This window comes from Chanos chanos, chromosome 7 (genome assembly GCF_902362185.1).
Source record: "Chanos chanos chromosome 7, fChaCha1.1, whole genome shotgun sequence".
Taxonomy (NCBI): Eukaryota; Metazoa; Chordata; class Actinopteri; order Gonorynchiformes; family Chanidae; genus Chanos; species Chanos chanos.
In genome coordinates, this window is record NC_044501.1 from 29562904 (window position 1) to 29590489 (window position 27586).

At 43.6% G+C, this 27586-nt stretch overlaps 2 protein-coding genes across 3 annotated transcripts in view; one reads left to right on the forward strand and one right to left on the reverse strand.

Moving 5' to 3' along the window:
- Positions 1-1325: 1325 nt before the first annotated feature.
- On the forward strand, positions 1326-9465 carry chpf2 (chondroitin polymerizing factor 2). Its single transcript, XM_030780781.1, has 4 exons — positions 1326-1603; positions 3867-4431; positions 5827-6009; positions 8191-9465. Exons 1-4 carry the CDS (start codon positions 1326-1328, stop codon positions 9463-9465), a joined length of 2301 nt encoding a protein of 766 aa, XP_030636641.1.
- Positions 9466-13116: 3651 nt separating this feature from the next.
- Positions 13117-27586, reverse strand: part of smarcd3b (SWI/SNF related BAF chromatin remodeling complex subunit D3b) — a 23715-nt gene continuing 9245 nt past the window's right edge. Inside the window, exons 3-14 of one of the 2 annotated variants that reach the window (XM_030780948.1) lie at positions 26123-26212; positions 22917-22959; positions 21463-21585; positions 20855-20977; positions 18660-18755; positions 18206-18307; positions 17860-18021; positions 17426-17523; positions 16209-16344; positions 15771-15893; positions 15445-15546; positions 13117-15158 (exon numbers count right to left, since the gene is read on the reverse strand). In XM_030780948.1, the coding sequence (XP_030636808.1) occupies positions 15105-15158; positions 15445-15546; positions 15771-15893; positions 16209-16344; positions 17426-17523; positions 17860-18021; positions 18206-18307; positions 18660-18755; positions 20855-20977; positions 21463-21585; positions 22917-22959; positions 26123-26212 (1252 nt within the window). In that variant the 3' untranslated portion in view covers positions 13117-15104. The remainder of the gene's footprint in view (positions 15159-15444; positions 15547-15770; positions 15894-16208; positions 16345-17425; positions 17524-17859; positions 18022-18205; positions 18308-18659; positions 18756-20854; positions 20978-21462; positions 21586-22916; positions 22960-26122; positions 26213-27586) is intronic. The other variant, XM_030780949.1, reaches the window with a different exon arrangement.

Sequence of the window (27586 nt, forward strand, 5' to 3'; positions counted from 1 at the left end):
AACGCATGATGTGATGTTCTGTTTCCTCGGGGGCCTCTGTAACGCATTGCGTATCTCTTTTTCTTCCTCCGTTGCATCTATGGGGTACTCGCCGTACGAAGAGGACGATGTTCGGGACATTTACTCCAAGGTTATAAACGGTTTCGACATCGCGACCGCCGACCACTCTAAGTACAATGTTAACGAAAGATGAGAACTGCTTACGGATGATATGAGACTTTGTTAAAAAAGTGACCATTTCGTTGAGCGTGTTAAACTCAGCCACTTTTTGTGTGGAATAGCGGGACGTTATATTGGCCAAGAGGAAACCTGGGTAGTTGTGTTCAATGTACAGCTTTGCTTTCTTTCAAGAGCAAATATTATTGACAGGACATTATATAGTTGACAGTTATATTTACTCAGGAAAGACGTTTTCTACTGAAAATTTGCTTTGTTTAGGAGACTTTCCTGAATTCAAGGGCCACAGCTACCGCTTTTGCAAGGATGTAGCAAGCTAGTCAGCGTTTGTTGTGTTCTTAAATTTTAGATCAAACTGTTTACAGATTAAAATGTATTTTAGTGCCATCGCTTTTCGTGTTGCCTTGGAATGAACTGCTGTCTTGTCAAAATTTTGCCTTGAGCTGCGCTGGTCGTTAGCTTTAATTTCGCATACGACGATTCTGGAAAAAGCTTGAATAACTGAGGATAAAGAAGGCTATACAACATCCTGAAAACGGCTCACGTGATTTGGAGCGTATATTTGTATGCTGTCCTCGTCTTTACGAATGAGAAACGTTTAATTAGACCGTAGAACCGTCTGTGCGTTCACCGTAAGCCGTGATTCTTCCTTTTACCAAAGGGACAAGGGTGAGTATACGTAGCCTACGCTTTTACGAACTGTTTTTATCTTACCCATTCACTTCTACATTTCCACTGAATGGCGTTGTCTAAAGATTTCTGTTGGCTCATAGTGTGTATTGTGCTTTTGTAATTGCAGGAATCCACAGGAACGAAAACTCTTGAGGCAAATGTATTTAGCCTTTGATAAACACCGTCGCTACCACTGAAACTCTCGAAACCACACTGAAGCAACATTCAAGGACGGGCACAGCAGCGAGGAAAATTCTGTTTAAACCTCAATGAAAGACACTCTTTATTTACACGGTCAGCAGTTCTCTGTCTGCTTTGTTTCTTAGACAAACATCACACTGAACTGTAACTTGAATCGTCTGGTGGCCTAATTCGGGCGTATTGGTGGCAGGAGGTATTTGCATAAAGAGTAAGACACCGTAATCTATTGACTGACCCGAGAGAGAGAGAGATATACTCGTCTTTACTGTTGAACTATGCGTCTGTCCTCTTTCCTGGCTGTGTTTCGGCCTGCCCTGCCCCTCATCCTTGGGCTTTCCTTGGGGTGTAGCCTGAGCCTGCTCATGGTGTCATGGACGCAAGGGGACACGGAGGAGTCCTGTAGAGATGAGCTGGGTAATGGAGGCCTTTTCCAGGGCAGTCATGTCAGAGACACCCAGGGTGGTAACCTGGAGGGTGGGGGAAATGAAGACTTCCAACCCCGAATCATACCCTATCACAAGGACCCGAACAAACCTCACAAGAAGGTTCTCAGGTGAGTATGAGAGTGTTGTGTGTCTGTCTATCTGTTTGTCTGTTTTTGCCTGTGTGTGAAACACTATTTCCTGAAAGATGAGTTCTTGGAAGGAAATTCAGTTTCAGAAGATGCTTGAAGGCAGTGGAACCGGAAAAATGGCTTTATGACAGCAAAAGCCAAGTGTTCCTGAATAAGTGCTTCCTTGTATTCAGGTCACACATTTCAAAATAACGAACTGTTTCTTCAGATGTCTGGAGGTTGGATGTGGAAAGACTTTGGTTTGGGTTTTCAAAACAGTTCTTGCCAGCAAATTCTGTAGCTGAGGTTACAAAACAGCCATCAAACTGCAAACCATCATGTGGTTAAAATGGAGCAAAAATCATAACCTTGCTCATCATCCCTTCACACTTTCTCACAAAGAACCAAATCTTAATTTTCTTATTACTAACTATGAAAAGGTATTTCAGTCACTGGACTCTTTTGAATGAAAATGCAGTTCTTTTTTTTTTTTTTTTTTTTTTTTTTTACTGTTAGTTCCATATATCCTAAGTGTGAACAAGTCTATGGTTGAACTTCAGACCAGATTCATATGTGTACAGTGGCACATAAAATCCCAGTGTCTATCAATGTCATCACTCCCCCAGTCATCTGCTCAGATGTCCCTCAGTAGTCAGTAATTATGACCTTATTTAACTGGTCTTTTTAACGACACGTTGTCTGCTGTCATATCTTTCACAATAAACCTCAAAAACTTTTGTCTCATACATCTTCTCCAAAATCACATCTCATGCAAAACGATGACATATAAAATGTAGAGGAATCTTCTTTAGGCATTAATCAAGGCATCAAATGATAGCTTTTCTGTGTAGATTAGGGTTTTCTGGTATTCCCTGGAACTGTTTCAATATGTAAATTACCATGTTACGCGGGATCTGCTGAGATGCACCACATGACAGTTTAGGCATAGGCCGGTATATGTGTGTGGAAATTTAGCAACTAAACTGTCAACTCCCACTTAAGAGACCGCGGGTTTCTGACAGCCGTTCATTGCAATGGCCAGGGACCAACCTCCATGCTAGGGAAGGCAATAGAGTTTTTTTTTTTTATGCCGTCTTCTCCATTCAGCTAAATTCTTCACAGATTTGTGAACTTTGCGAAAGCTATAATCTATGTCTTTTCTCTTGCCAATAGAAAAAAAAAGGCTGAAATGGTGTTAAATGTCTTACAGAGCGTAAAATATGGTCATGACCCTGTAATTGCCTTCCACTGAGCTGAATCGACCGCTTGTTTGAATGTTTACTCAGCCATTTCGTATCTCAGCAAGATAAGATAGAGGATATTCTCAACCAGATTTATTTATTTTTTTCCCTTGCTGGAATTCATATAAAATCTTCACATTTTATTACAGAATTTATATATTTATTTATTTGAAGATTAATTTATAACGTTTTCTCCTTGTCAAGCTTGTGTGCTGACAGATGATGGTTGATGAACGTATCTATAAATAAGAAGCATAGAGGAGGATGCCTTTTATCTCTTCTGAGGTTTCCTCTTTTTGAACAGCCACTATCTCACCACAGCTTTCTTAGGCTGTGTTAGACACAAACTTTATCAAACGCTGTCTAATTAACTAAGTGAATGCGTAACTTGGAAGCGCTCTAAAAAAAAAACAACCCACAGTTCAGCTGTACAGGCTCGAGGAATTGCGTAGCTGTCTCTGCCTCTCTTTCTCTGTTCTCCTTTTAAGCTGATTAAAGCCCCATGCAGATATGATCTGGCTTGTTTGGTGTCTGTTGTGCTTCCTGCCTGACTGGCAGTAAAGATACACTGCAGAAGCTTTATGAAACTTTTTTTTTTTTTAATTTACTGTCAGTGGGGTATTTCTTTTTTCCACGGGTAAGCTTCAAATGAACTTAAATCCTCTATGGATTGTTTTGATGTCAAACCCTTAGCCCTAAATCCTCCATTCCTGCAGATAATGAGTTAAGACTTGTTGCTTGGAGGTTGAACCCACTGTCATCTTCTGAGAATCAGCTGTTTGAAATCCCATGAGAGGGGTCAAAATGTGAGAAAACTGCAGGCGAAGAGCTTCCCTGCGATTCATTATTTTTTCCCCCTTTTTTTGTGAAGATTTCATTGTGAAAATTCCTTGTTGCTTTATGTCACTAAGTGAAATAAGGATTTAAATGAGATTTAGATATCGATTCATTAGGTGCATTTAGAGACACTAACTTTAGTTTGGTAACTTTAGCTTAATTTAGCTTGTCTCATCCTCTCTCAGGACGCGCTACATCCATACAGAGCTGGGCATTCGAGAGCGCCTCCTGGTGGGCATTCTGACTTCCCGCACCACCCTCAACACGCTGGCAGTGGCCGTCAACCGTACAGTGGCGCACCACTTCCACCGCACCTTCTTCTTCACGGGTCTCCGCAGCGCGAAGGCCCCTCACGGCATGGCCGTGGTCGCCCACGGCGATGACCGTCCCGTCTGGCTCATGTACGAGACGGTGCGACACCTTCACCAGCACCACGGCAACGAGTACGAGTGGTTCTACCTGGCGCAGGACGACACGTACACGCAGGCCGAGAGGCTGACAGACCTGGTGGGTCACCTCAGCGCCGGGCAGGACCTCTACATGGGCCGCGCTGAGGAGTTTATCGGGGGCGACGAGCGAGCGCGCTACTGCCATGGTGGCTACGGCTACCTGCTCTCTCGCAGCCTGCTGGCCCGCCTGCAACCGCACCTGGACGCCTGTCGCAATGACATCCTCAGCGTCAGGCCGGACGAGTGGCTCGGACGGTGCATCATCGACTACGTTGGCCTGACCTGCGTAGAGGTGCACCAGGTGAGGAAGACTAAGGGGTAAAATGGGATGAAGAGTGAGATGGATTACAAAGAGAACCGGGCGTTTCTTCTCACACTTGCAGTCTTCTTTTTTTGTTGTTGTTGGGATGGGGGTTAAATTGGGCACATGTCTCTTTTTGGTTTATTATTTCTCTCACAGCACTCTTGACTCTCAAGCTTCAGAGCTCAACTGCAGTTACTGGAAGTTTCTCTTGACCTGTGTCAGAACAACTAACTAAAGCCAGTATAGCTTTAACTGTGTACCTAACATTAATTTACCTAATCTGTCTAATTCAGGGTAATGAATGGGGCATGTATCTGCATTAGCCCCATCTGTGTAATGGTTTTACATTTGCAGATTGTTAGAAATAATGAGATTTTGCCTTGTTTTGTTTTATTTTTTCCTGTGGCACAGTGACAGTTTCTTATAACTGGTAAACAACAATCATATGTGAGTTCAGATTCAGTATTTTCTCACCAGCATTGAACGATCCAACAAATCTGCACACAACATTAAATTTATATGGGTGATTATTATATGTCCACCCCAGCACTGAATAACAGTTGTCAGCGTAGCACAGTAGACCTACTTTAAGACCTGTGTAAACTGTGTGTGATTAGAGTAGGGCATCGAAACAGCGAGGAGACCAGAAAACTGCGGAAAAACTTGTTGAGCAACAGTTGTTTTTCATAGGAGCTGTAACTCGTAACAGCCCTGTGAGACTTGGCCTTTCCTATTATGTCATTAGTTTAGTTTATCTTCTATTACTGTTCGATTACTTTGAGAAAAAACACATGGCCGTCCAGAACACACTCTGAGACATACATTCCGGTGTCCCGTGGAAGATCTTGTGCTGGTTTGACTGAATCGTCTCTTTGTCGAGGGGAGTTTGGTCGCCTGCTGTTTTCGTGGGGGGAGGGCAGTGATATTTGGTTGCTTCGGGGGTTGTTCTGTAATATTTCCTTCTTGGGTCAAGTATATCTGATGAATTTTGCGTTTTGAAGTTAGAGAAGTCCCTTAATGTTTGTAGAATTTTTTTTCTTTTTTAACCCAGAGGGGGACTGGTGCCAGTCAAAATGGTTACAGCTGTTCTGTCAATTTGCCTCCTCTAATGACCGAAATCTTTGCTGTGGTGAAAGGTTTGACATGGTGTCCAGATATGTCTTATAATTTTATATCATGAGGAAATTATGACATTTTAAAACTCGTCACTGTCATATTCTTTTAAACGCTTTCAACCAGATCACCACCGCACCCTATTATTCTTTAGCAGTGTGTTGACAAATGCTAAGTACTGTTAGCCTTTAGAGTCAAAAGAAAATTTCAAGAAGTGAAGGAAGTTTGAGTGTGACTTGGTGTTTCTCACCTCCTGCTGTGCATGTTTGTGGTTTTTAGGAAATGAGGTACCGTTACTTTGAACTACAGAAGAACGCTGACCCTGAGAGAGAGGACAGCGCCCAGTTTAAAAACGCGTTCACTGTTCACCCGGTCTCAGAACCGGGCCTCATGTACCGATTGCACAAACGGTACAGCCAGATTGAGCTTGAGTGGACCTACGCACAGATCCAACAGCTCCAGGTAAGTTCACAAAAGATCCAACTGGTAGAGAGGGTGTATCTGTTACCCTTAGCTGTTTATCTTCTAAAATACTCTGAAGACCACGTTATCTGAAGACTAATGTTAAGTATTATTAGGGAGAGAAATGGTAACCTTACTCCTCCTTTTTAGTATTTATATTAGTTTGACGAGTATTCTGTGAACAACAACGTAAACAGAATGTGACGCGTATCACACAGAAAATGTATTTATGTGTTAAAATATGGTGAAAGGTTTGTGGTTTTCAGTCGCTGTGTTAATTTAGGGGTTTTCCGCAGAGATGCCGTGTCATCTGGTTCTGTGAGCAGATACACTACCAACCTTTTTAGCTTTGCACTTTGCCTTCAGGGTGACAACGGTTCATGACGGTTCAGCTTAGTGTCAGGTTCAGCCAACCAGAGCCCCAACACCAATTACTCCCTTAAAAATTTATATCCTGCATCCCAAAATTAATCCTGAAACTTGTTTGAGTGTATTTTGTTGGCTGACTGTGTTTGCAAAGACATGCCCAGTGTATTGGATATTTGAACAGACAGGAAAATCTGGCTGTCTGACACAAATAGGTGTGAATTGATCCTCTGATGAGAGGTGACAGCGGGTAACACCTGCAGACAACCGCCCCTCTCACGGATACGCCTGTCACTCCCAATGTTCTCCCAAGTCGGAGAAACTGACTGGTGTCTGGTCTGTTAGATCATATTTTGGGTGGTGCTTTGACTTCCTTTCCGTTACTGTTTTACAGTAATGCCTGCGTAATGGCACTTGTTAAATCAACAAGACAGTAAGGAGGGACAAATTTGTACTTCTTTGTAATCACTGCCTTTTCACTCACAGTATTTTGCCTGTTAAGACGCAAGGGGCATAACTGAAAATCGAAATGAACCCTCAGTCACTCACTCATTATCTAAGCCAGTTATCCCAATTATGGTCGCGGGGAGTGCTGGAGCCTATCCCAGCATTCATTGGGACAAAAGTCAGGGAAACACTCTTGACAGGTCGCCAATCCATCACAGTCAAATTAAACCATTTTTTTGTCATTTAAAACTACTGTTACCTCACTGGCACCTCAAACACAGTGATGTTTCCTTCCCTGTTTAATGACCGTGTTTAACTATCACTTTTTATTTTGGCAAGTCTCCACTGAGAATTCTTCCTAAAGAGCTGGCTGAGTTTCTCCCAAACACTTGTAGATAAAGGGTTAAGTTTGGTCCAGACTGACACAAAATGGTGATTATTGCTGGAATGTTAGCCTCAAGCAGTTTTTCCCTCCTGCTAGCGCTTATCTTATCCTCATCACACTTTCAACATGTGTGGAAAAACGAAATTCCTGAATGGTCTGGATGTTTTGGGTGGTTTAAGGAGTTTATTGGATATGGAGAATGTCTAAACTGTTCCCTCAGCATAACATTAACACGCTATTAACATAGTAGTAATAATATGGGGTCTGTATTAAAGATCTAAATTACAGCCAGGCATCTGTTAAGGAATCAAAATGTGTAATTTCGGTCAGTTTCCCAGTGGCCTACGAGCATATTTCTTAATGGAACGGCCTTGCCTCCCGGCTTTAGAACGTGCCTAAACTTCAGTAGACGAGGCTGTAGGAATATTAGGCCGTCGTCTCCTCAGGATAACCACAGCAGGGAATGAGTAATAGTTGGAGTAGGAGACCGTCTGAGGTCCTGAAGACGTGGCTTGTGGCTAGTCGTTCCACCGGGATCTTCACTGCGGCGTTGGACACTCCGTTTGACCACATAGCTCTGCCCGTCTGGCCGTGTCAGGGGTCTGAGCAAACACTTTTCAGTCAAGGCCGGACACTGAGACTTCTGTGGCCAGTTAGCAAATCGAATAGCACAGAGGAAAAGGAAATTAGGATAACCCTGGCAACGTATCAGCCTTCATGCAGTTAAGTAGAGCGACAGGAAATGAAGGCGACTCCTGCAGTTCCTGCTCAGTGATACCCCAATCAGGGTCAAGGTGCTCCTGCCAAATCAGCTTTGAGTCTTGGCTCCTGTCTCTCCTGATTTGTACCGCAGTAAACGGCCTCAAAGCACAGCAGCTTTGTATCCATTTAAGATCAGTTAGTGAGTTGATGTTTGCATATCGTGATATATTGCAATGTGGTGCTATTCTTATCATAACAGAAGTTTCTGCTTACTCTTCCAGGTCCAGATTAATAATCTGAGTGAGCTAACTCCAGAGGGGAAGGCAGGAGCCACCTGGCCTATCGGGGTCAACCCTCCCTTCCGGCCCAAGACACGTTTCGAGGTCATAAACTGGGAATACTTCACAGAGGAGCACATCTATTCGTGCATTGACGGCTCGCCAAAATGTGAACTGCGCGGGGTAGACCGCGCCGACGTCAACGCCATCCTGGAGACAGCCGTGGAGCGTCTGAACGAGCGGTATCAGCCGCAGCTACGCTTCCGCAAGCAGCGCCTACTTAACGGGTACCGGCGCTTCGACCCCACCCGTGGGATGGAGTATCTTCTGGACTTGGCGTTGGAAGCCTTCACTCAGAAGGGTCACAGCCAGGTCATTGCCAAGCGCGTGGGGCTGCTGCGGCCACTCAGTGCCATCGAGATCATCCCAATGCCGTACGTGACGGAGGCCACGCGCGTTCAGGTCATCCTACCGGTCACTGCCCGTGAGCAGGAACACGTGGGCAACTTCTTGGATATGTACGTGATGAACGCGTTGGACACGAGGGACAACGCGCTGCTAACCTTCCTTTTTGTCTACGACCCCTTTGACGCCCAGCGTGTTAGCCACACAGACGTGTTCGCTGGCATCAAGGCTATGATTGGTGAGGTCGAGAAGCGCTACAGCGACGTCAAGATCCCGTGGATCAGTGTGAAGACGGAGGTACCCTCGCAGGTCAAGCTGATGGACATCATCTCCAAGAAGCATCCAGTGGACACTCTTTTCTTCCTGGCTAGCGTGTGGACCGAGGTCAACGCCGACTTCCTCAACCGCTGCAGGATGAATGCCATCAGCAACTGGCAAGTCTTCTTCCCCATCCACTTCCAGGAGTACAGCCCAGCCTTGGTTTACCGCGACCAGCAGCCGTCCGCTGCGTCCTCTTCCTACACGTCAGAGGCGTTGCGCGACGGGCACTTTGACCGGCACGTCTTCGACGAGGCCTGTTTTTACAATGCTGACTACATGGCCGCCCGCAACAAGATGGCGGCAGACATCCTGGACAACGACGAACTCATGGAGAGCATGGATGTCTACGAAGTTTTTGTGCGCTATTCGAACCTGCACGTGTTCCGCGCCGTGGAACCGGCGCTGGTGCAGAAGTACGTTCATCGGGCCTGCAACCCGCGCTTCAGTGAGGACATTTACCACCGTTGCGTGCTCAGTAACCTGGAGGGACTAGCCTCGCGGTCACACCTGGCCATGGCTCTGTTTGAACAAGAGCAAGCGAACAGCACCTAGTCAAATATCAGTTTGACTCAGCAAGCCAGGAACCTCCTGGCTGAGTGAACTACTCTTAGATACTGATTCAACCTGATTCAGTGAACCAGACTCTTGACTTGAGCGACTGGAATCTTGAGTGAACAATTCACCGAATATGACACTTAATGAACCTTAATTCGGTGAATCTGAACAGGTGAATTCAATTTAATGAACCAGATTCAGTAAACCTGACTCGGTGATGTTTGCTGATAAAGAGTCCACCTGAACTGAACACACTCAATGTTCACACTGAATGGACCTGTTAACACTGATAACACTCAACTCAGTGACTGCTTTAACCTGAATGTATATTACTGTAGGTTTTTTTTTTTTCTTCAGGATCTCATTTCCACGTAGTGAAATGGTCAGAGGATATGAATCCTCTGCTTTATTCCTTGGATACGAACCCCTGGATTTATATGAAAGTAGTGTGAAAATGGTCAGATCAGATCTTACATTTTCTGCTTTGATAGCTCCGTGAGCCTTTTGGTCCTCCGTTGTATACCTGACTATGAATTTTTGGGTTATGGAACTCTGAAGGTTAATAAACAACAGATCTGTGAACAACACATTTATCATGGAAGATGACTTTGTTTTGTCTTATTTTGTTTTTTTGCATTTACACATTTGCGTTTATTCATCTAGCAGACGCTTTTATACAATGCGACTTCCAAATGAGGACCATCTTCTTTTTTTTTTGTTACAAGCCCTGATTTAATTTGGCTTTTTTTTAAATTGTGCTTTGTTGTTCAGAGTTAGTCATTTCTTTTATTTGGAGTACTGGAAATGTCTCCTCTCTCTCTCTCCCTCTCTCTCTCTCACTTGTACTCTCTTTCTCACTCTAGACATCTATGTGCTTGTCAACTTTCATCTTGGCGGAATTTAATTTCCTGTGTTTTTACAGATGGTACAGATTCAGGACTTGGCAGATATTCCTGTTTCTACTCATATAAATTGTATTTATTTATTTTTTTGTCAGACTTCACAACTTACTCTTCCCATAGACTCTCTCTCTCTCTCGCCACTCCCCATCTTAATTTACTGCCTTCGTGACATCACAGTCTCTATTTACACTGTTTCATTTTACAGGGCGTAATTTGTAATAAGCCCCTCTATTCACTGTGAATGTGCGAACTCAGGACTTTCCTTCAGACAAAGCTGTCAATGAAGACAAAGGGAGGTATTGACGTCTGTTGGTGTGAGGTTTTTTTTTTTTTCTTTTTAGTGAAAGACACACCTTCTCTTAAACTCTGCACTGGCTGTCTCATTATGCAGTAACTTGGCTCTCGTTCTGCAAACAATCTGGAACACCCCCCTCCTCTTGTTTCCTATTAACCCACCTCCCTGCCCTTCAGTGCATTCCCTCATTCCCATACCCCTCCTGGGCCTCTGTGCTTTGGGATGGAATTCAGTACACATGTGTCGGCAGGGGGAAAGAAGGAGGAAAGGGGTAAGGAGCAGAATGTGTCGGGCCGGGCCTCAGCCGGAGGAACCATTCTGGCCCTCGTCCAGATTGAAGAGTGAGGCTGAAAAGTGAGCTGGCATTTCACCTTTCCGCTCTCTGCCATGAATGACACTCTTCTCTTCCTTTCCTCTCTGTGTGTGTGTGTGTGTGTGCGCGCGCACGTTTTTTTCCTTAATCCCAGCATTAGAAGGGAGAAAAGGGGGGCTGCCCAGGAGAAGAGAGGACAGAGTGAATGGATTCTTTTGAAGAGGAGGGAGACGTGCTGAGTTGTGTGCTGATGCTTCATAAAGGCCTTTGCTATGAACATGGCCACCTGCTTCCTCAACATGAGAGGTTTCCACAATGCCACTCCTGTCTGTACCAGCAGCGTAAGGGAGCGCACCTGCAAATCTTTTATTACCCTTATTACCCTTTATTACTAACGTGTCCTTTTAAGACTTGAATAAAACGATTTTTAAGTGTGCTTTGAAAATGCTGCCATTCAAAATGATCATGTTGTGTGAAATCTTTTAAAATTAAGACAGGTTTATATATAAAAAAGCTTCCTTTTTTAAATGTTCCCAACATAGTGGACAATGCAATATTTTCTGATGATGTCACTTAACTCCCTTGCAGCCCCCCCCCCCCCCCCCCCCCCCAAAAAAAAACAATGACTCCATTTCGTAGCTTTCTTGTACAAACTTTGGCAAGCGCTTCTTTATTTACATCGGAACTGTCTCACAAAGTCATAGTCGCTTAGTTTGTCAACAGTGGAGCAAAGGTAATCAAGCTTCAGCTTCTTTGAGGTTTTTTTGTTTTGTTTTGTTTTCTAAGATAAAACCTTCAAATCCTCAGCTAGCTTCAAAGACTGAACCAGAGTTCAGTCTCTTTCAGTACCAGTAAGGACAAGACTGAATGGGAAACCTAAATAAACTCATACACAGAATGAGAATTTATGCAGTTCAGTTAACTGAACATCGTTTCAACAACCGAAGTACCAAACTGGAGCTGGAACTCATGTAGACTTTCTTTCCAGACCATTTTTCAGAGGCAGTATTGTCCCAAATGTAGTGCTCAGTTGGAGAAAGGGTGTGGTATCCATTTTGACAAATTTCATGCAGGTGTTGAGCGGCACCTGTAAGAGGTACCGGAACTTTCTCAGACCAACTGGATCCTGTTGTGGGAGGAGTTGTTGAATTTAAAGAAGGTGTGTGAGAACACAAAGCGTAACTGAAATGGGAAAGAAAAAGAAAAACATTCCCACAGCAACTGTCATTCTCATGGGTCTCATCAATGATGTAAACTCATGTTGTTGATGCTGTGTCCAGTAGAGGGTGCTCTTGTCTTGGGTAATTGTTGAGAGAAGCATTTACTTGTAAAAGTGCTGCGGTTCAACACATGGATGTTGGCATGTGCTGGTCATGTTTTGTGCTTTAAAAAAAATCACAAAAAATGCTTGGTAAAGAAAAGCCAAAATAAGAACAGCAGCTGACCCAAATCTGTTCTGTGTTGTTAAACAAGTAGGCTGTGTTACTCTAAGTGACTCCAGGTCACCATGGATATGTAGATGCAGGTTTTCCACTGATCTGACTTCTATGCTACAAGAAGGGGTTTTTTTTTGTTTTTGTTTTTTTTTTTAATAAATGTCCCTTTGAGAAAGTATAAAAAATCTGTCCATGCAGCATGCAAAAGATCTCTTAAAAAACAAACAAGCAAACAAACAAGCAAATCATCTTTTGGGGTATTTTTGCAGCAGCAGAACCCAAAAAATGTATAGAGAGTCTAAAACCAATTGTGCTCCAATGAGAACACATTTAATGTGCCAAAAAAGAAAACACAAGAAATGGACAGCAACAACATCTTATCACTGCCTGTCTGCTACCATGGTACTGCCCACTGGTCACCCATGAGCCAATACAAGACTCGTGCGTACAACAAATGGCCAATGAGGACACAGAGCTGGTTTTTTTTTGCAGTGGCGCTTCAGACAAGCAATGGCAATGTATGATTGCTTCTTCAGCTCTTTTTTTTTAATCCCTTATTTTATTACATAACTGACTCTAAACACTAAATATCAATCAGTCATTATTATTGACTTAGTGCAAAGTTTCTAAAAAGTCTTAAAACCAGACTAAAAATTGGTATTATAACAAATACACTGTTCCATAACATCCACACCTAAAAACAAAAAAACCCTTCATCTTATTTAATGTCTAGACAATCCTGATTGTTCACTTCGACAGCGGTAAACGCTCTTCATTCAACCGTACAGACCTTTGGTTACTCCTCTACAGTATTAATCTAAATATAACTGATGATGGGTCTTTTTTTCTGTTTTGTCAGACTGAAGAAATACTGGGAAAAGGAGATCCTCACAAATGAGAAATACTCGCGGTTAAAAACTGTGACGGATTAGCCTTAGCGATAGCTAACGGCGAGGGCTATTCACCATGACGATGAAGGATGAGCCCAAGGTTTCCAATACCTGTGACTGGTCTGTTTTTTAAGATTATGATGGGGCGGGGGGGAGGAGGCCGTGGGTTAAGGGATTCCCTCTCTGGTTACGCCCACTGGGCATTACCAGTTTGTCATAGGACGGTGACAGCTCCGGTACTGCCTTAGAACATGGGTATTGCTCCTGTCATGTTCTGGGTAATAGTGTTAAGCATTATGGGGTTTGCCTAAATCTCTGTGTGACCTTGGCAGAGACAGGAGAGTGTGTCTGTCTTTATTCATATTCAGAGAGGAGCTGGAGTCTCCCACACCCAGAAGAACACGGCACAGTATTCGGTATTCTTCCAGCTAGACAGGACAGAAGCCGAATGTACTCCCTTAGTCCAATGCTGCAGTGTTTCTCAAACCATACAGCAAATGTTTTTTTTTTTCTTCACGCATGTCAAAAAGCTAGACTCGACAGTGCCTTCATCAAACCTCTATGAGCTAAACAAAATCAAAGTGATGGAAACAACTGTGAAGTCTAAGACAAAAAAAAAACGAAAACAAATGATACTCTATCTACATTTGTTGTGTATGTACGTAATTATGTACAGTGTCTTTTACACTCCAAGCAAACTCTGTCTGTCTTCGCTACTGGTGCTGAGTGTGTATTTTCAGAGGGTAAACTATGTATTCTCCTCATTCTAAATATACAGAAATTTGAACGCAAACAGTTTACAAAGTCTGTGGTGCCACAAACTCCATCAGTTCTGCCATACTTAGAAGAACATACCCAAGAGATGAACAGGTTTTAGCATCAATTTGAAGGTGTACTCTAGGAGCATACTGCCACCTTGTGGTTAGGAATACCAACTACATGGTTCCTGAGCCCCATTTTCTCTCATTTTAGCACGAGTGAGTACAGCACTCAGTTCAATACGACCCTTTATGAGTCCCAAACAGTGAAAAAAAAAGGGACCATCGCCATGGCAACTGTAATATAATACAAACTGCAAAGTGTAACATGTACCCTGTGTGCTTCTTACTCATTTTGTACTGAGGAAATTAAAAAAAATAAATCCCTTTTGTCAAAGCTGCCTACCACAAAAATACTACATAAATACACTAATAAAATAACAGGGTAGGACTGCAGAGAGGAACAGATAACAGAACTTTCCGGAAGGCCGTGATACATCATGACAAACCTCCCGCTCGTGCTGAGAAACACTGATTTAAAACAAACAAACCAACTAAAAAAACAAACCAAAACAAAACAACAACAACAAAACAATTTGTCTGAGACACAGTGAATTTGTCTGGTAGAGAGACACGCCCACCCTGAGGTGAAAGGTCATGTCAGATCACTCCCTATAGACACAGTCACTTGGTCTGATGGAGGAAGTTCATCAAGAAATGCTGGTGACTTTTTTTTCCCCCCTAACATTTAAAAAAATAGTAGCGTGACTTTTATGAGGTGTTGTTGACACCGGTTTGCATTTTTAACTGATCTGGGGAAGCACAACGATGCGACTTGATTCGTTGAAAGATGCCAGGCACAGGCCTGACACACACACACACACACACACACACACACACTCACACACACTCATTTCAGACACAGAGCAGAGGAGGAGTGTCAGAAATGGTGTGAAGTGAGGGGCTGGGTGGGGGGGGTCTTCCAGGAGGCTCAGATTTAAGAGGTGCAGTCAAGTCACGTTTCGGTCCAATCAGGAGGAGTCTAGGTGTTCCTCATACCCAGTGCTTGCTCCAGCTCTTGTCTCCTTTGCTGGATCTGTGGAGAGGAGCAAAATCAACATCACCAACAGCATCAGCGTCATCCCCCGCTTAACTAGAACACAGAAGACTACTGACAGGGTCTAAAAAAGTGACTATAATTTAAATAACCATATTTTCATTGCTAGGGGAACATTCATACCGCTCTTCAGGAGGATAAAGCTTCAGTCAGGGGGAAAAAAGTCATAAAAGGAAAGGAGTGATATGAACAACAACAAAAAAAACTGTCTAAAACTCAGATTTTCCTGGAGGCCTACTGGTGTTGTTCTTTTTTTTTTTTTTACCTTGCAGTAGAAGTATCGACTGACAGCCTCCTGAGACCAGGGCTCATGGTAAAACTCCGCCCTTCTCTCCTCCTCAGGGTTCCCAACCACGTCCGTCATCAGCTGCAGCCAATCAGAAGACACCATCAGTTAAACAAAAGAAGCCACTCCACAGACCATGATGTCCAAATGTGGTCCCACTTAACAAAGCACAAATCCTTAAAGTCTTTCTTTAATTACATCATCGTCTTTGGAAAGTGATGCAATTTACCAACCGCAGCATAAAGTAAACTGAAGCTTGAGCGTCGCCAGCGAGACATGACTAGTTTGGAGTAGGAAGTGCTTACTTTGAGGTCTCTGCTCTGTGATTTGAGCCAGTCCTGGATGTAACCCTTTGGGTCTCTTGAGAAGCTGAGCATGAAATCTCTCTGGATCTTCAGCTGATTAATGGACTCAATTGTCTCATGGATCTGAATGGTAAGAGACGATGTATTGTGTGTGTTCACATAGAGAAATCTGTATTATCATGTAAGAACAAACATCATGGTCATACATGTTTTATGTGGTTCATTTATCACTCCACATTTTTCACACTCCAATCATAGAACAATATTGACCAAAATATACTCAGAATGCTCTCGACTCAAAATACTCTGAATAATTGCTCCAAATAATCTCAGGTTTGCTTATCAGCCACATGCCTCTGCTAAGGAGCTGGAATTTAGATTATGGCGGTCACTGGTTACTGGCACTGTAGCGGTTCCTTGTGGTCGTGTTTCTCTAACCTTGTTGTCGAGGGAGGCGATCTCCTGTTGATTGGCCGTGGAGAGCAGGAAGCTGCTCATCTGTGTTTTGAGTGGATCCTCCACCTCCACGTCAATGTCATAGCAGGCCGTCTTCTTCTGGTCGTTAGGGTCGACACTATGAACGGACAAACGATAATCGTGTGACGTTACGCGCAGACAAACAATAATCATCTGGCACTTCGCACAGACAAACAATAACCGCCTGACACTATGCACAAATAATAATATTTGGATACTGTGCACAGATTAACAATAACTACACACTGACTACACACAGACAAATGATAATCAACTGACAATATGCACAAACAAACAATACTCAGACCTGTTAATGCATCCCAGGGCAAACGTACCAGCTTGCCTCTGAAAATGCCATGATGACAAACAGTTACAGTGAAAAAAGGTTTTATCTATTCCATATTAGGAAACCACACTAACAACTGCCAGAACCAACGAGAGAGAGTATGCAGTCTTGATTGGACAATGAGAAACATATGGCAGAAGGGATCTTTTGATAACGTGATGGCGGATAGCCTAGGAAAAATGGGCCAATTAAAGTAGTTTAATAAAACTGTTTTGACAGCTTATTGTTAAACTGCATCAATGAAGGGAAACTGAACTTACGTGATCATTTTTCGCTGCTGAGATAAGAATACATAACAGTCCTTTGGACACTTAAGTACTTCATCTATTTACTACCATTTGTATCTACTTTAAACTCTCTATCTTTCACTGGTTGGAATTACCATTTACTCGTAGAATCAGTTTCATTTGAAGAGATAAATTGCCATAGAGCCACATTAACAAGGGAAAACATGCTTTATTCAGTACTGCTAAGGTCATGTACGATTTTTGCTTTTGTTTCTCAACTCCAGTTTTAAGGACCTATTTCAGCGCTTTGTCTGAGCACCCTTAACTGATCTTTTCTTTGAGTCAGTAAAACATTAATTTGCTGTTTTAGGATGTGAGTTGTGCTGTTCAGTGAGTAATCAGGGCGAGAGCTGAGAAACACATGATTTATAAGAAGTTATGAAAATAGAGTTGAATTGAATTGAACTGTTTCAATTAAAGCATAACTAAATTGTACTAGATTAAGCTGAAGGGAGTCAGATTAAACTGAACTGAACAGAACCAGAGTGATCAACTGAACCAGACTGGATCATCATGGAGAAACTCGGATGGATGGCAGAACTGACCTGATGACATGGTTGATGACGATGGGGTCAGGGGGTAGCAGCAAATTTGTGAGACGCTGGGGAATCTCGGAAAATTTCAGCCTTGGGCAGTCAAAGATCTGAGGGCGAAACGTACATATACACACACACACACACACACACACACACACACTGTTAAAACCCTCAGCATGGGAAGAATGACCGGGGCATGTATAGTGAAAACTGTGACAGAACCTCAAAGTGTTATTACTGGGTCACACAAAGAGCAGCTTTATTTCACCTATTTCAAATCACCTGATTTGCTCCATTAGGAGTCTCTACCAGGACCTAGTTCTAAATGTTAACATCTGTAGTGTGTACACGCAATCTGGATCTGATCCGGATTCTCCTTACAGAACAGCAAAAGGAGACTACAGACTGGGTAACTGGGTCTGATCTGATCTCCAGCACTGTACCTGCTGGAAATACTTGTCACAGTTGATGTACTCCTTGTCATGGGAGTCCTGCAGCCTGTTGGTCTTGACGTACTGCCAAAGGGCCTGGATGATGCAGGAGCGGGTCTGCGTGTGGATTCCCAGCAGCCGAGCCAGCCGAGGGTCCAGTTTGAACTGGGGTGGCTGTGGACGGGAGGCAATTCGGTTATTCAGTTTATATCAACGACACACACTCTCAGCTTACTCTCAGTTTGTTTTATTTCAGTTACGCTCTTTCTGGCACGTGGGGTGGAGCAGCTAGAGTGGTTCATGCCAGGCTGGAGCGACGGGTCATTTGGACAAGGTGCTGTCTTTCTGATTCCCTCACCTGGTAGTCCAGCATTAGCAGAAGAGTGCATCGCACACTCACGTCCCCTGGCCTTTTCACCTGAAACCCATCTGTCTCCTGAGTGGTAGGTGTACGATGCCACTGGAGAGAGGAAAGGGAACAGGAGAGTGAGTCCTCACACACACACACACACACAAACACACACACACACACACACACAATTTCTCTCTCTCACACAAACACATGCTTATACCCCAAAATTATGGAGGCAGTAAGGGCATGTCCTCTTTAAACACTCCTACGACTCTATGAGAATTTCTCTGATCTCAAGTGTCGAGAACATCTCCCCACTTTATGGGACTCTGTAAACACCTTGATAACAGGCCCAATAAAGAGGTGACCATAATGTCATAAAATGTCAATAAATGCGGGAAGGAATCAGACGTTGCACAGTCTCTCTGTATGAAAGAGCAGAGGATTCAATGTCGCTTACCTCCACCAGATGGTTATCTGGGCCATACAGATCTTTGTCCAGCTCAATCACCAGACTTTTGAAAAATGAAGAGAATTTCCTTTTCTGTTTCCCTGGCTTTGGAGGAGAAAGGAAAAGGATGAGAAAGGGGGGAAAAAGGGAGTGAACGAGTGTTTCGGCAGATAGATGAAGTCACATGCATTTAATGGGCTTTGCACCCCCCTCCTCCCCCCCAAAAAAAACACAACAAAAAAATAACAACCACAAAAAGAAGGAGTATGCCCAAATCTGTCTACGAACATGTAGATATATCCGAGAATTTTCTCTTTTTTTTTTTTTTTAAGAAATAGCTCCAGCAACTACATCATCGTGTATTGTTTGACACAATTTCCAACCAAACCCCATTTTTCTTTTCAACAGTGCATGTGCAAAACCACATAAAACTCAGTATAATTCCCGATCAAGCATTTTTAAAGAACGGAAAGAGTCAGCAAAAAGAAAAAAAAAGAAACCCTAAGAAAAACTAAAAAGAAAAATGAAGATATTATTCATCAACCAAAGTGCCATGTTGCTATTGTGGATAATACGCCAAAGCAAACCACCGACAAGCACCGACTTCTTTAAGTCTGCTGTCAGTGGCCGCTGCTCCCATGTCCCTGGTCAAGAAAGTTTGACTTAAAACTCCCCAAGATTCTGACCACATCCTGCGTTTGGAGCACAATAACTAAAGGAGAGAACATTCTAAGATTCTCAGGGGAGGTTGCCGCTGCGCTGGGAACCAAAGCGTCGGCTGATTTAAATGACACTGAACATTCTTTCTGTTCCCAAGATTCCATCGCTCGTCCTGTGACTTGCATTGTCCATCTTTCCCTTGCTGGTCAGCTGAAGAAACCTTAAACATCTGAAACGCCTTCCCACGGCGACTTTGTTCTCAAACTGTTGACCTTTCGAGTGCATCTCAGGTCTAGCATGTGTTACAACAATAAAACGGTGCTCCTCTTCTCTCTTTCTTCCTGTTTTTATTCCATTTCTTGGTTCTACCACTGCTGTGGGTCTCACTGTCCAAGGAAAACAAACAATTTTTCTTCATGTTGGCACTGTTACCACGCTCAGCAGTAAACACGTTTGTGAAACAAATTATTGTGGTCGTCTATGACCGTGAGTAAAACATAGCGTCGTCCCGTTTCAAAGGCATTCGTCGGCACTCTGGGTTTTTTGGGGGGTTTTTTTTGGGATGGAAGCTGTTAGGAATGACTTCATCTAAAGACGGGGCAAACGTCTGTGCCGCCCAGACGGGGAGCGGTGGGGATAATTTTAACTTGGCCATTCTTGAACACGCATAGCTACCATGCAGAGGATATGAGGTCAGCCACACAAAAACTGGATGGCGTACGAATGCCCAGGCGTTGCTGGGAGAGTTCTAGCGGTTCTCACGTGGATGCTGGGATAAAGGACCGTGGAGACTTACCTCAGCACGCTCACCAGAAACTCAGTTATGAATGTTGACAACCGGTTATGATTGGCTTAGACAAAGCTATGTCAAATACGTTTAATCTAAAAGCTCTGTTAACATTTGGGAAATGAGTCTTTTACTGGTTTTTCCCTAATACATAGCATTCCTCATGTACAATAAGCCCTCAAAGAATGCCTCCTAGGAACCTTTTATACTATAAATGCACACGAAAGACTATATCTCACTTCAGCTTGAATCTCTGAGTTAGATGTGTTTATTTGACTAGACCTTTTCCTTGCACCATACCAGTCTGAATGCATATGAATGACATCACACCTGTCTCCTGCCATGTGATCTCCGTGACAACATTGAGATCACTTGAGATTGTGTAAACTGAACAAGCAATCAAAAAACAGCAACAATGTTATATATCCTAACATGGTTCATGAAGACTTACAGGTAGGTCTAACAGATACCCAAAATTTCAGCACGAAAAAACAAAATAAATAAAATACAATTCACACAAATAGTGATTGCTCAAGAACTGTTTCTGACATATAAGAAACAAATTTTTTTTTAATATGTATATGTAAAAAATATGGAATAAGTTCTAAAGGCTTAAGGAATACGTTCTAGAGGCTTAAGTGAGGGTGTTTTTTTAACGTGGAACGTCTTGAATGTGTGTATTATTTAAATGCCACTTAGAGGAATGAAGCGTGTATGAAGACATTCTCATGATTGCTGGGTTAAGAGACAGACTTACATCATCCAGAAGTTTCCCCTCAACTCGCAGCTCCCAAGATGCAATGCTGCCGTCTGAGTCTTCCGCGTCTGGTTTGGTGGGGTTGAATGTGTTGGAGATGTAGAGTCGTAGCTTGCGCTTTTGCTACGGACGCAAACAATCGGGGGTAACCATGGAGACCAGCAAACTTATTTGTTCATGTGCCTGTGCGCATACCAGGCTGTGGTACATTAGAATGGATTTATGTTTTCTCTCATAGTTCAGCAAATAATTCTGAATGCAGAAGAAATGTTTTTAAAGAAATGACATCGGATGGTTATGAATTACACAGAGGTTGAGTACTGTGGTAATTTCCTTCTTCACATCCATCATTCCAACTTGGTGCTTTGCACTCTACAATTCCCCAATTATTTACTTGTTTACACACGAGAAAAAAATTATAAATATATATATGGTTAACTCTGCATTAGTGCGTACTCCTCTCAAAGCTACCTGCCTTTCATGGTAAATTGTAGAACACTAAAGCTTGTGGAGCATTAAAATGTTCACTGCTCCGTCCCTGATTGGTGGACCTTGCACTGACGGGTCATGTGACAGCACGCTAAGGGTAATGTCGGGGCAAAGCTCACCTTCATGGGTCGTTTCAGAGCTTCCTGGATGTCTACCCGTTTACGCATGATGGTCTGGTCCAATTTGCGTTCGAATGCAAGTAGGTCCATGTAAGCCTGAGACTCTGGGACCAGTTCACGAATCTGTTTGGTGGGAGGAGGAGAGGGCCAGAGGACATATTAATGAGAACACAATATTAATCAGGATAAACGGATGTGTTTGTTGCCGTTGTAAGGCACATACTGGCAACTGTGAATGTGATGATGTTATTCAATGTGCTGGTACCTTAGTAAGACTTGGAAAGTTTGAAACCATTCATACACACAATGAGGTCCATTGCAGACCGACTGACAGAGATGGATGAACTATTACATCAACCCTCAGCTAATCCCCTCCTTCTCTCTCTCTCTCTCTCTCTCTCTCTCTCTCTCTCCAGTTTGCCAATGTTTACTGCAGTGGTGCCTTATTGTGTTCTGTATGTGTGTGTGTGTGTGTGTGTGTGTGTGTGTGTGTGTATGCGGTCTACTAAACATGCAGCCAATTCTCTGGTGCTATGAGACACACACACTCACATACACACAAACACACGGACACACACACTCACACAGATGGCTGGTGTGTGTTTGAATGATGCGCCAAGGGCTGCACTCCAAACTGGGCACGGACCTACAGATTCCAACACTGCATCAATAACTCCTCCATCTCTCTCTCCCTCTCTCTCTCTCTCTCTCTCTCTCTCCCTCTCTCTCTGTCTTTCTCTCAGCAGTGTGGGGGTATAGAGTAGATGAAAAGCAGACTGAATGAGTGTCCAGACTCTGAGTAATCTGTCTGTGGCGTCTGAGCCACAGTCATATCTACATGTCTGGAGCTACATCACTGATAACATGCACATGGAAACACACACACACACACACACACACACACACACAGATAGACCGAGGTGACAGTGATACGTACATACAATCCAGTCCTTCACTCTGTTTATCTCTCTCGCTCAGTCTTTCTCTAAGGTACACAAACATGCATACGCGCAAAAAACATCTCACCTCACACCTCCTGGCACGACGCGGTGAAAATCAAAAACGCACTGCAGCAGTTCTTCACGCTAAATCTAATGCGACTCCGCTAAAACCATCTCCTCTCGCGTCTAAACCTGAAGCTTTCACCTAGCGATTTTCTGTTGGCGCGTGCATCTACAAACACCTGTGGACAAAGAGCCATCTCTCCTGGACGCCGACGGTATCTCGGTAGCGGACCATAACAAATGCAATGTGAAAGCGAACTCAACACCCTCACAAACAGTCTTCAACCTCCAGGCATTCAGTGCCACTGAAGTGGATAACATGTAGAGAGAAAAAACGTCGGAAATTTGAGTTTCCTATCTCCTCCTGTCTTCCACAACCTACACATACACATACACACACACACACACGCACACAATGTACTCGAACACTGAAAATTAGATACAACTCACCCTTTGTGGAAGGATCTTGTCTGCCATTTTCCTCCTCTTAGTGCTGCAGAGAGACAGAGAGAGAGAGAGAGAGAGAGAGAGAGAGAGAGAGAGAGAGAGAGACAGAGAGAGAGAGATGAGAAAAAGACAGAAAAAAAGAAGAGGAGATGTTACTATGGAGACTGATAGTGTAGCACCCGGGACATCTGCTAAATTTCTGGGGCTCATCCAGTATCCAGGAATGCCAGCGGCATGTGTGTGTGTGTGTGTGTGTGTGCATACTGCCCATCCAGATGGTGCCGGTCACCACGAGTAGAGAGACATGTAGCGGTGACACCACAAACTTCACACCACGCCGTCTGAGAGATAACAACATTATTCCAAATGAACAGAGCTTGGACGGCAACCAGGTGTTTGAAATGACTGTGTGTGTGAGTGTGTCTCTCAGAAAATGGGTATTTATACATTAGTGAGAAGGTACAAAGGATGTGTTCTTATGGATCTCTATGTGTGTGAGAGAAAGGAAGTAACTGACAGACAGATAGATAGATAGATAGATAGATAGATAGATAGATAGATAGATAGATAGATAGATAGTTAGATAGATAGATAGATAGATAGATAGAGAAGGAGAGAGAGTGAGAGGGAAATAGAGAAAGAGAGTGATGTGTATGTGTGAGAGAGAGCCAGGTTGAGAGAAAGAGAAAGACTGGCGAGAGAGAGACAGAGAGAGAAAGACTGGTGAGAAAGAGAGAGAGAGAAAGAGACTGCTGAGAGAGAGACAGAGAGAGAGAGAAAGACTGGTGAGAAAGAGTGAGAAAGAGAGAGAGAGAGAGAGAGAGAGAGAGAGAGACTGTTGAGAGAGAGACAGAGAGAGAGAAAGAGAAAGACTGGCGAGAGAGAAAGACTGGTGAGAAAGAGAGAGAGAGAAAGACAGAGAGAGAGAGAGAGAGAGAGAAAGAGACTGCTGAGAGAGAGACAGAGAGAGAGAAAGAGAAAGACTGGTGAGTGACAGAGAGGGAGAGAGAGAGAGAGAGAGAGAGAGAGAGAGAGGCGAGAGGAGAGAAAAGAGAGGAAGTATATCTGTGTGTATTCATTCCTCTTCTGACTGTGGCATCCAGATTGTGATGCTTTATTATAAATAGTCACGGAGGCTTTCTCGCCCCACTCACAGATCAAATGTCTGTGTTCTGAAGACCTGACACAGGGTTCGGACGACCAACCTAATTTCAACACCTCTTCCCTTATGGTCTCCTTGACCACAATCTACAAAAACCATAACCAAGATTTCAGTGATCTAACAGAGAATTTAAATTCCTTCAATTCATCTTCTTTGAGCACAGAAGTGATCAAATTCAGATTTAGGTCCATATCAGAATGTCTTAAAGCAGAGAGATCACAGGTCAGTTTTTCATGATACCAAACAGACATTTCTAGAAAGGATTCCCGTCAGCGTATGTTCTCAGGCAGATGGAGACGGGGCAGTTCTTCAGCGAGCGTGGACAGTGCTCACGTTTTCGTTCTCATAACAGTACAGAAGGAAGACTAAACCCCCGGTTCATTATCGACACATTGAAGGGGGTGCAGCCGTGAGGTTTTTTGATGTTGAAGCGTGAAAAAAAAAAGAGAAACTGTGAGGAAATGTGACAAATTGTGGGGGTTTTGTCGACACTTTGATCTCCACACAACAGTGACACTCATATGGCTTATCACCGTGACGACACCTCTCGAACAGGGTGGGGGCGTTGGTGGTATTCTATCTCATACTCTCTTCCCGGGCATTAGACATTCGAACAAAAACAAAGACAAACAAACAAAAAAAAAACAAGGCTGGTCTCCATAATCCCCAACAGGAAATTTCCCTAAACTCACATTCTCTCCATATGCCATCCTTCGCAATTCACTACTGATAGTCTTTCTCCTGTGTGTGTGTGTGTGTGTGTGTGCTGATGTATGAGCGTGTGTGTGTGTGTGCATATGTGTGTGTGTGTGTGTGTTTTTGCACAACCACAGAATTGACCCTCTGCAATGGAACGGACATTTCTGAACCCCATTTCAGCATTGTTTTCCCCCCATCACCGCCCCTGACCATCTCATCTCACGTCTTTAAAACAAACAACCGTCCTTTGTTTCGCTTTTACTCTCCATGTTTAAAACATGAAGTCACTCTGATGAATCACACACACGTGCACAAAATATTTAGCCTGCCATAGTTCTCCATACAGGTGGCTACCCCACCTGGAACAGTGCTCATAAAAAAACAAAAAACAAAACAACAACAACAAAAAAAACACGGCAGTGGTGGATGTTTTGGACATTACACTCTGCTGTTTCACATGAGTAACATCATTATAATTTATTGATGCTTTTGTTAGCACACAATAAATGCCTAGAATATGGATCAAACATAGAAAAACAGGATATGCCCTCTCAACCCCCCCCCCCCCCCCAAAAAAAAACGGCCAACAGCTGAAAGTCAAAAGAATTGCCCATTTTTGAAGAGAAGAATTGACCTAAACCAGAAACCTGGTTCATACAAGGCCCCGTGATGAACACTAGGCATAAAACACCCAAAATCACACGTCCAGTTTATAAAGTCCAGATAGAAACTGTAGGCACTTAAGCTAAAGTGTTCATGGAGAACCAAGAAGGCACTTTCACCATGGCAACTGACTTTCTGGTTAACCAGGTTCCACTGACCAGTTTTCCAGTAACCAATTTTTTTTTTGAAGGGAGGGGCATTTAACATCTAAGTTGGACAATAATGTAAAAACGTGACAATATGCTCACTCACACGGCAAATCCCATCATGCCATGCAACAAGCTAGAGCATGCAACACAATGCTAAAAGACAAGGATGAGTCAATACACACACACACACACACTCACTCTCTTACGAGAATGACCGTTTCATGACACTTCTGTGATGCTCACGGATCTAGACATACATTCATACATACAGCCTGACTCTTAGAAACAGGAATTATTTCTGACAGAATCCATATTAATTTTGTCGCATGGATATCGTTTATGTATCTACGTTGTGAGTTTTAGGTTTGACAGTTGGGGTTGGAGGACACAATGCTTTGTCATGGGAAAATGCTTTAATTTGTGTGGAATTAACGAACTGGAGCTGAGGGGAGTGCAGGGGCAGAGCAAGGGACTGGCAGGAGAAAAAAAAAGAAGAAAAAAGTGACAATCTATCATGCAGCAGAATAAACTCCTACTTTGATCCAAGCGTGGGATCTGATTGGGCATCTCTCATGTCCATCTGCCTCCCTGGCATCTCATTGGCTCCGGGGAATCCAACTGGCTTCCTAAGAGTCGATGGGGTTTGAACGATCTCTGATTAGATGGTGAAGTTAAGCAGTGGAGAGCAGGAAGTCAGAGGAGACTTACTCTGTGTGTGTGTGTGTGTGTGTGTGTACAAAAGAGACCAATGTAAAACAAAAACACCTGAGACACACCAATGACAGTTAAACAGCAAGGAGATGAGTAAAAGGAGTAAAACTGAAAAAAAAGAGAGAGCGTTATAAATTTATGTGAGGGATCAAACAGAGGATCAGCGCTATCTCCCTGATCACTCGACCTCCCACTCCCAACTCCCCGAAGCATCGATCAGCTCCTGACACAGGGCAGAGACGACATGGGATAACATTACTCTACTGTGTCTGACAAGGACGAGTGTGGATCAATGGAACATACACACACACACACACACACAGAGGGGAGACAGAGAGAAAGAGAGAAAAGAGAGACGGGGCAGAGAGAAAAAGAGAGAGAGAGCGAGAGAGCAAGAGGGAGAGACATTAACATAATGAGACACGGAGAGAGAGAGAGAGAGAGAGAGAGAGAGAGATAAAGTGAGAAAGCAAGAGAAAGAGAAAGAGAAAGAGAACGAGACATTAAGATAGCGAGACACCCAGAGAGAAAGAGAGAAAGAGAGAGAGAAAGAGAGAGAGAGAGAGAGAGGGAAAGAGGGAGAGAGAGAGAGAACGAGACATTAAGATAGTGAGACACCCAGAAAGAGAGAGAGAGAGAGGGAGAGAGAGAGAGAGGGGGAGAGAGAGAGAGAGAGAGAAAGAGACAGAGAGAGAGAGAGAGAGAGAGAGAGAAAGAGACAGAGAGAGAGAGAGAGAAATAGAGAGAGAGAGAGAGAAAGAGACAGACAGAGAGAGAGAGAGAGAGAGAGAGAATGCTGTTCTGGCTTTGTAGACTGTTGCGCTCTTTCATTCTAATGCCTAACGTCATCTCTTTGTGGTCTAGGGTTGTGTGTGTGTGTGTGGGACAGATGCAGCAGCATGTGAACAGCACTGTAATTCAGCATACAGTCCCCTGGGTGGTTTTCCCTCTATGACCTTATACTGCTTATCTTACGTGTAGATAAAGAGCCCACCAGCCGGGTGAGGCCAGCGGACAGGACATGCAGACAACACACAGACCCTAAGCCCACTCCAGACCTATCACTGAGAAGACGCAGAGCCACTGCTATCTAACAAACCACAGGCTGGACAATGACAGCGGATACACCGCACACACACAATAGACAGACAGACAGATAGATGCACAGACAGACCGACAGGCAGCCAGCCAGATAAAATGGCTTTAAAATGTCAGACACCTACGGAGACAAGGAGGTGATGGGGAGAGATAAAGACAGAGAGAGAGAGAAAGAGAGACGGAGATCAAAA

What these genes read in the sequence shown, in the direction of transcription:
- chpf2 (XM_030780781.1), top strand. Translation starts at nt 1,326, where the DNA reads ATGCGTCTGTCCTCTTTCCTGGCTGTGTTTCGGCCTGCCCTGCCCCTC. An exon ending in CCTGCGTAGAGGTGCACCAG is followed by an intron (nt 4,432 to 5,826) that starts GTGAGGAAGACT and finishes TGTGGTTTTTAG; the next exon opens with GAAATGAGGTACCGTTACTT. An exon ending in CACAGATCCAACAGCTCCAG is followed by an intron (nt 6,010 to 8,190) that starts GTAAGTTCACAA and finishes TTACTCTTCCAG; the next exon opens with GTCCAGATTAATAATCTGAG.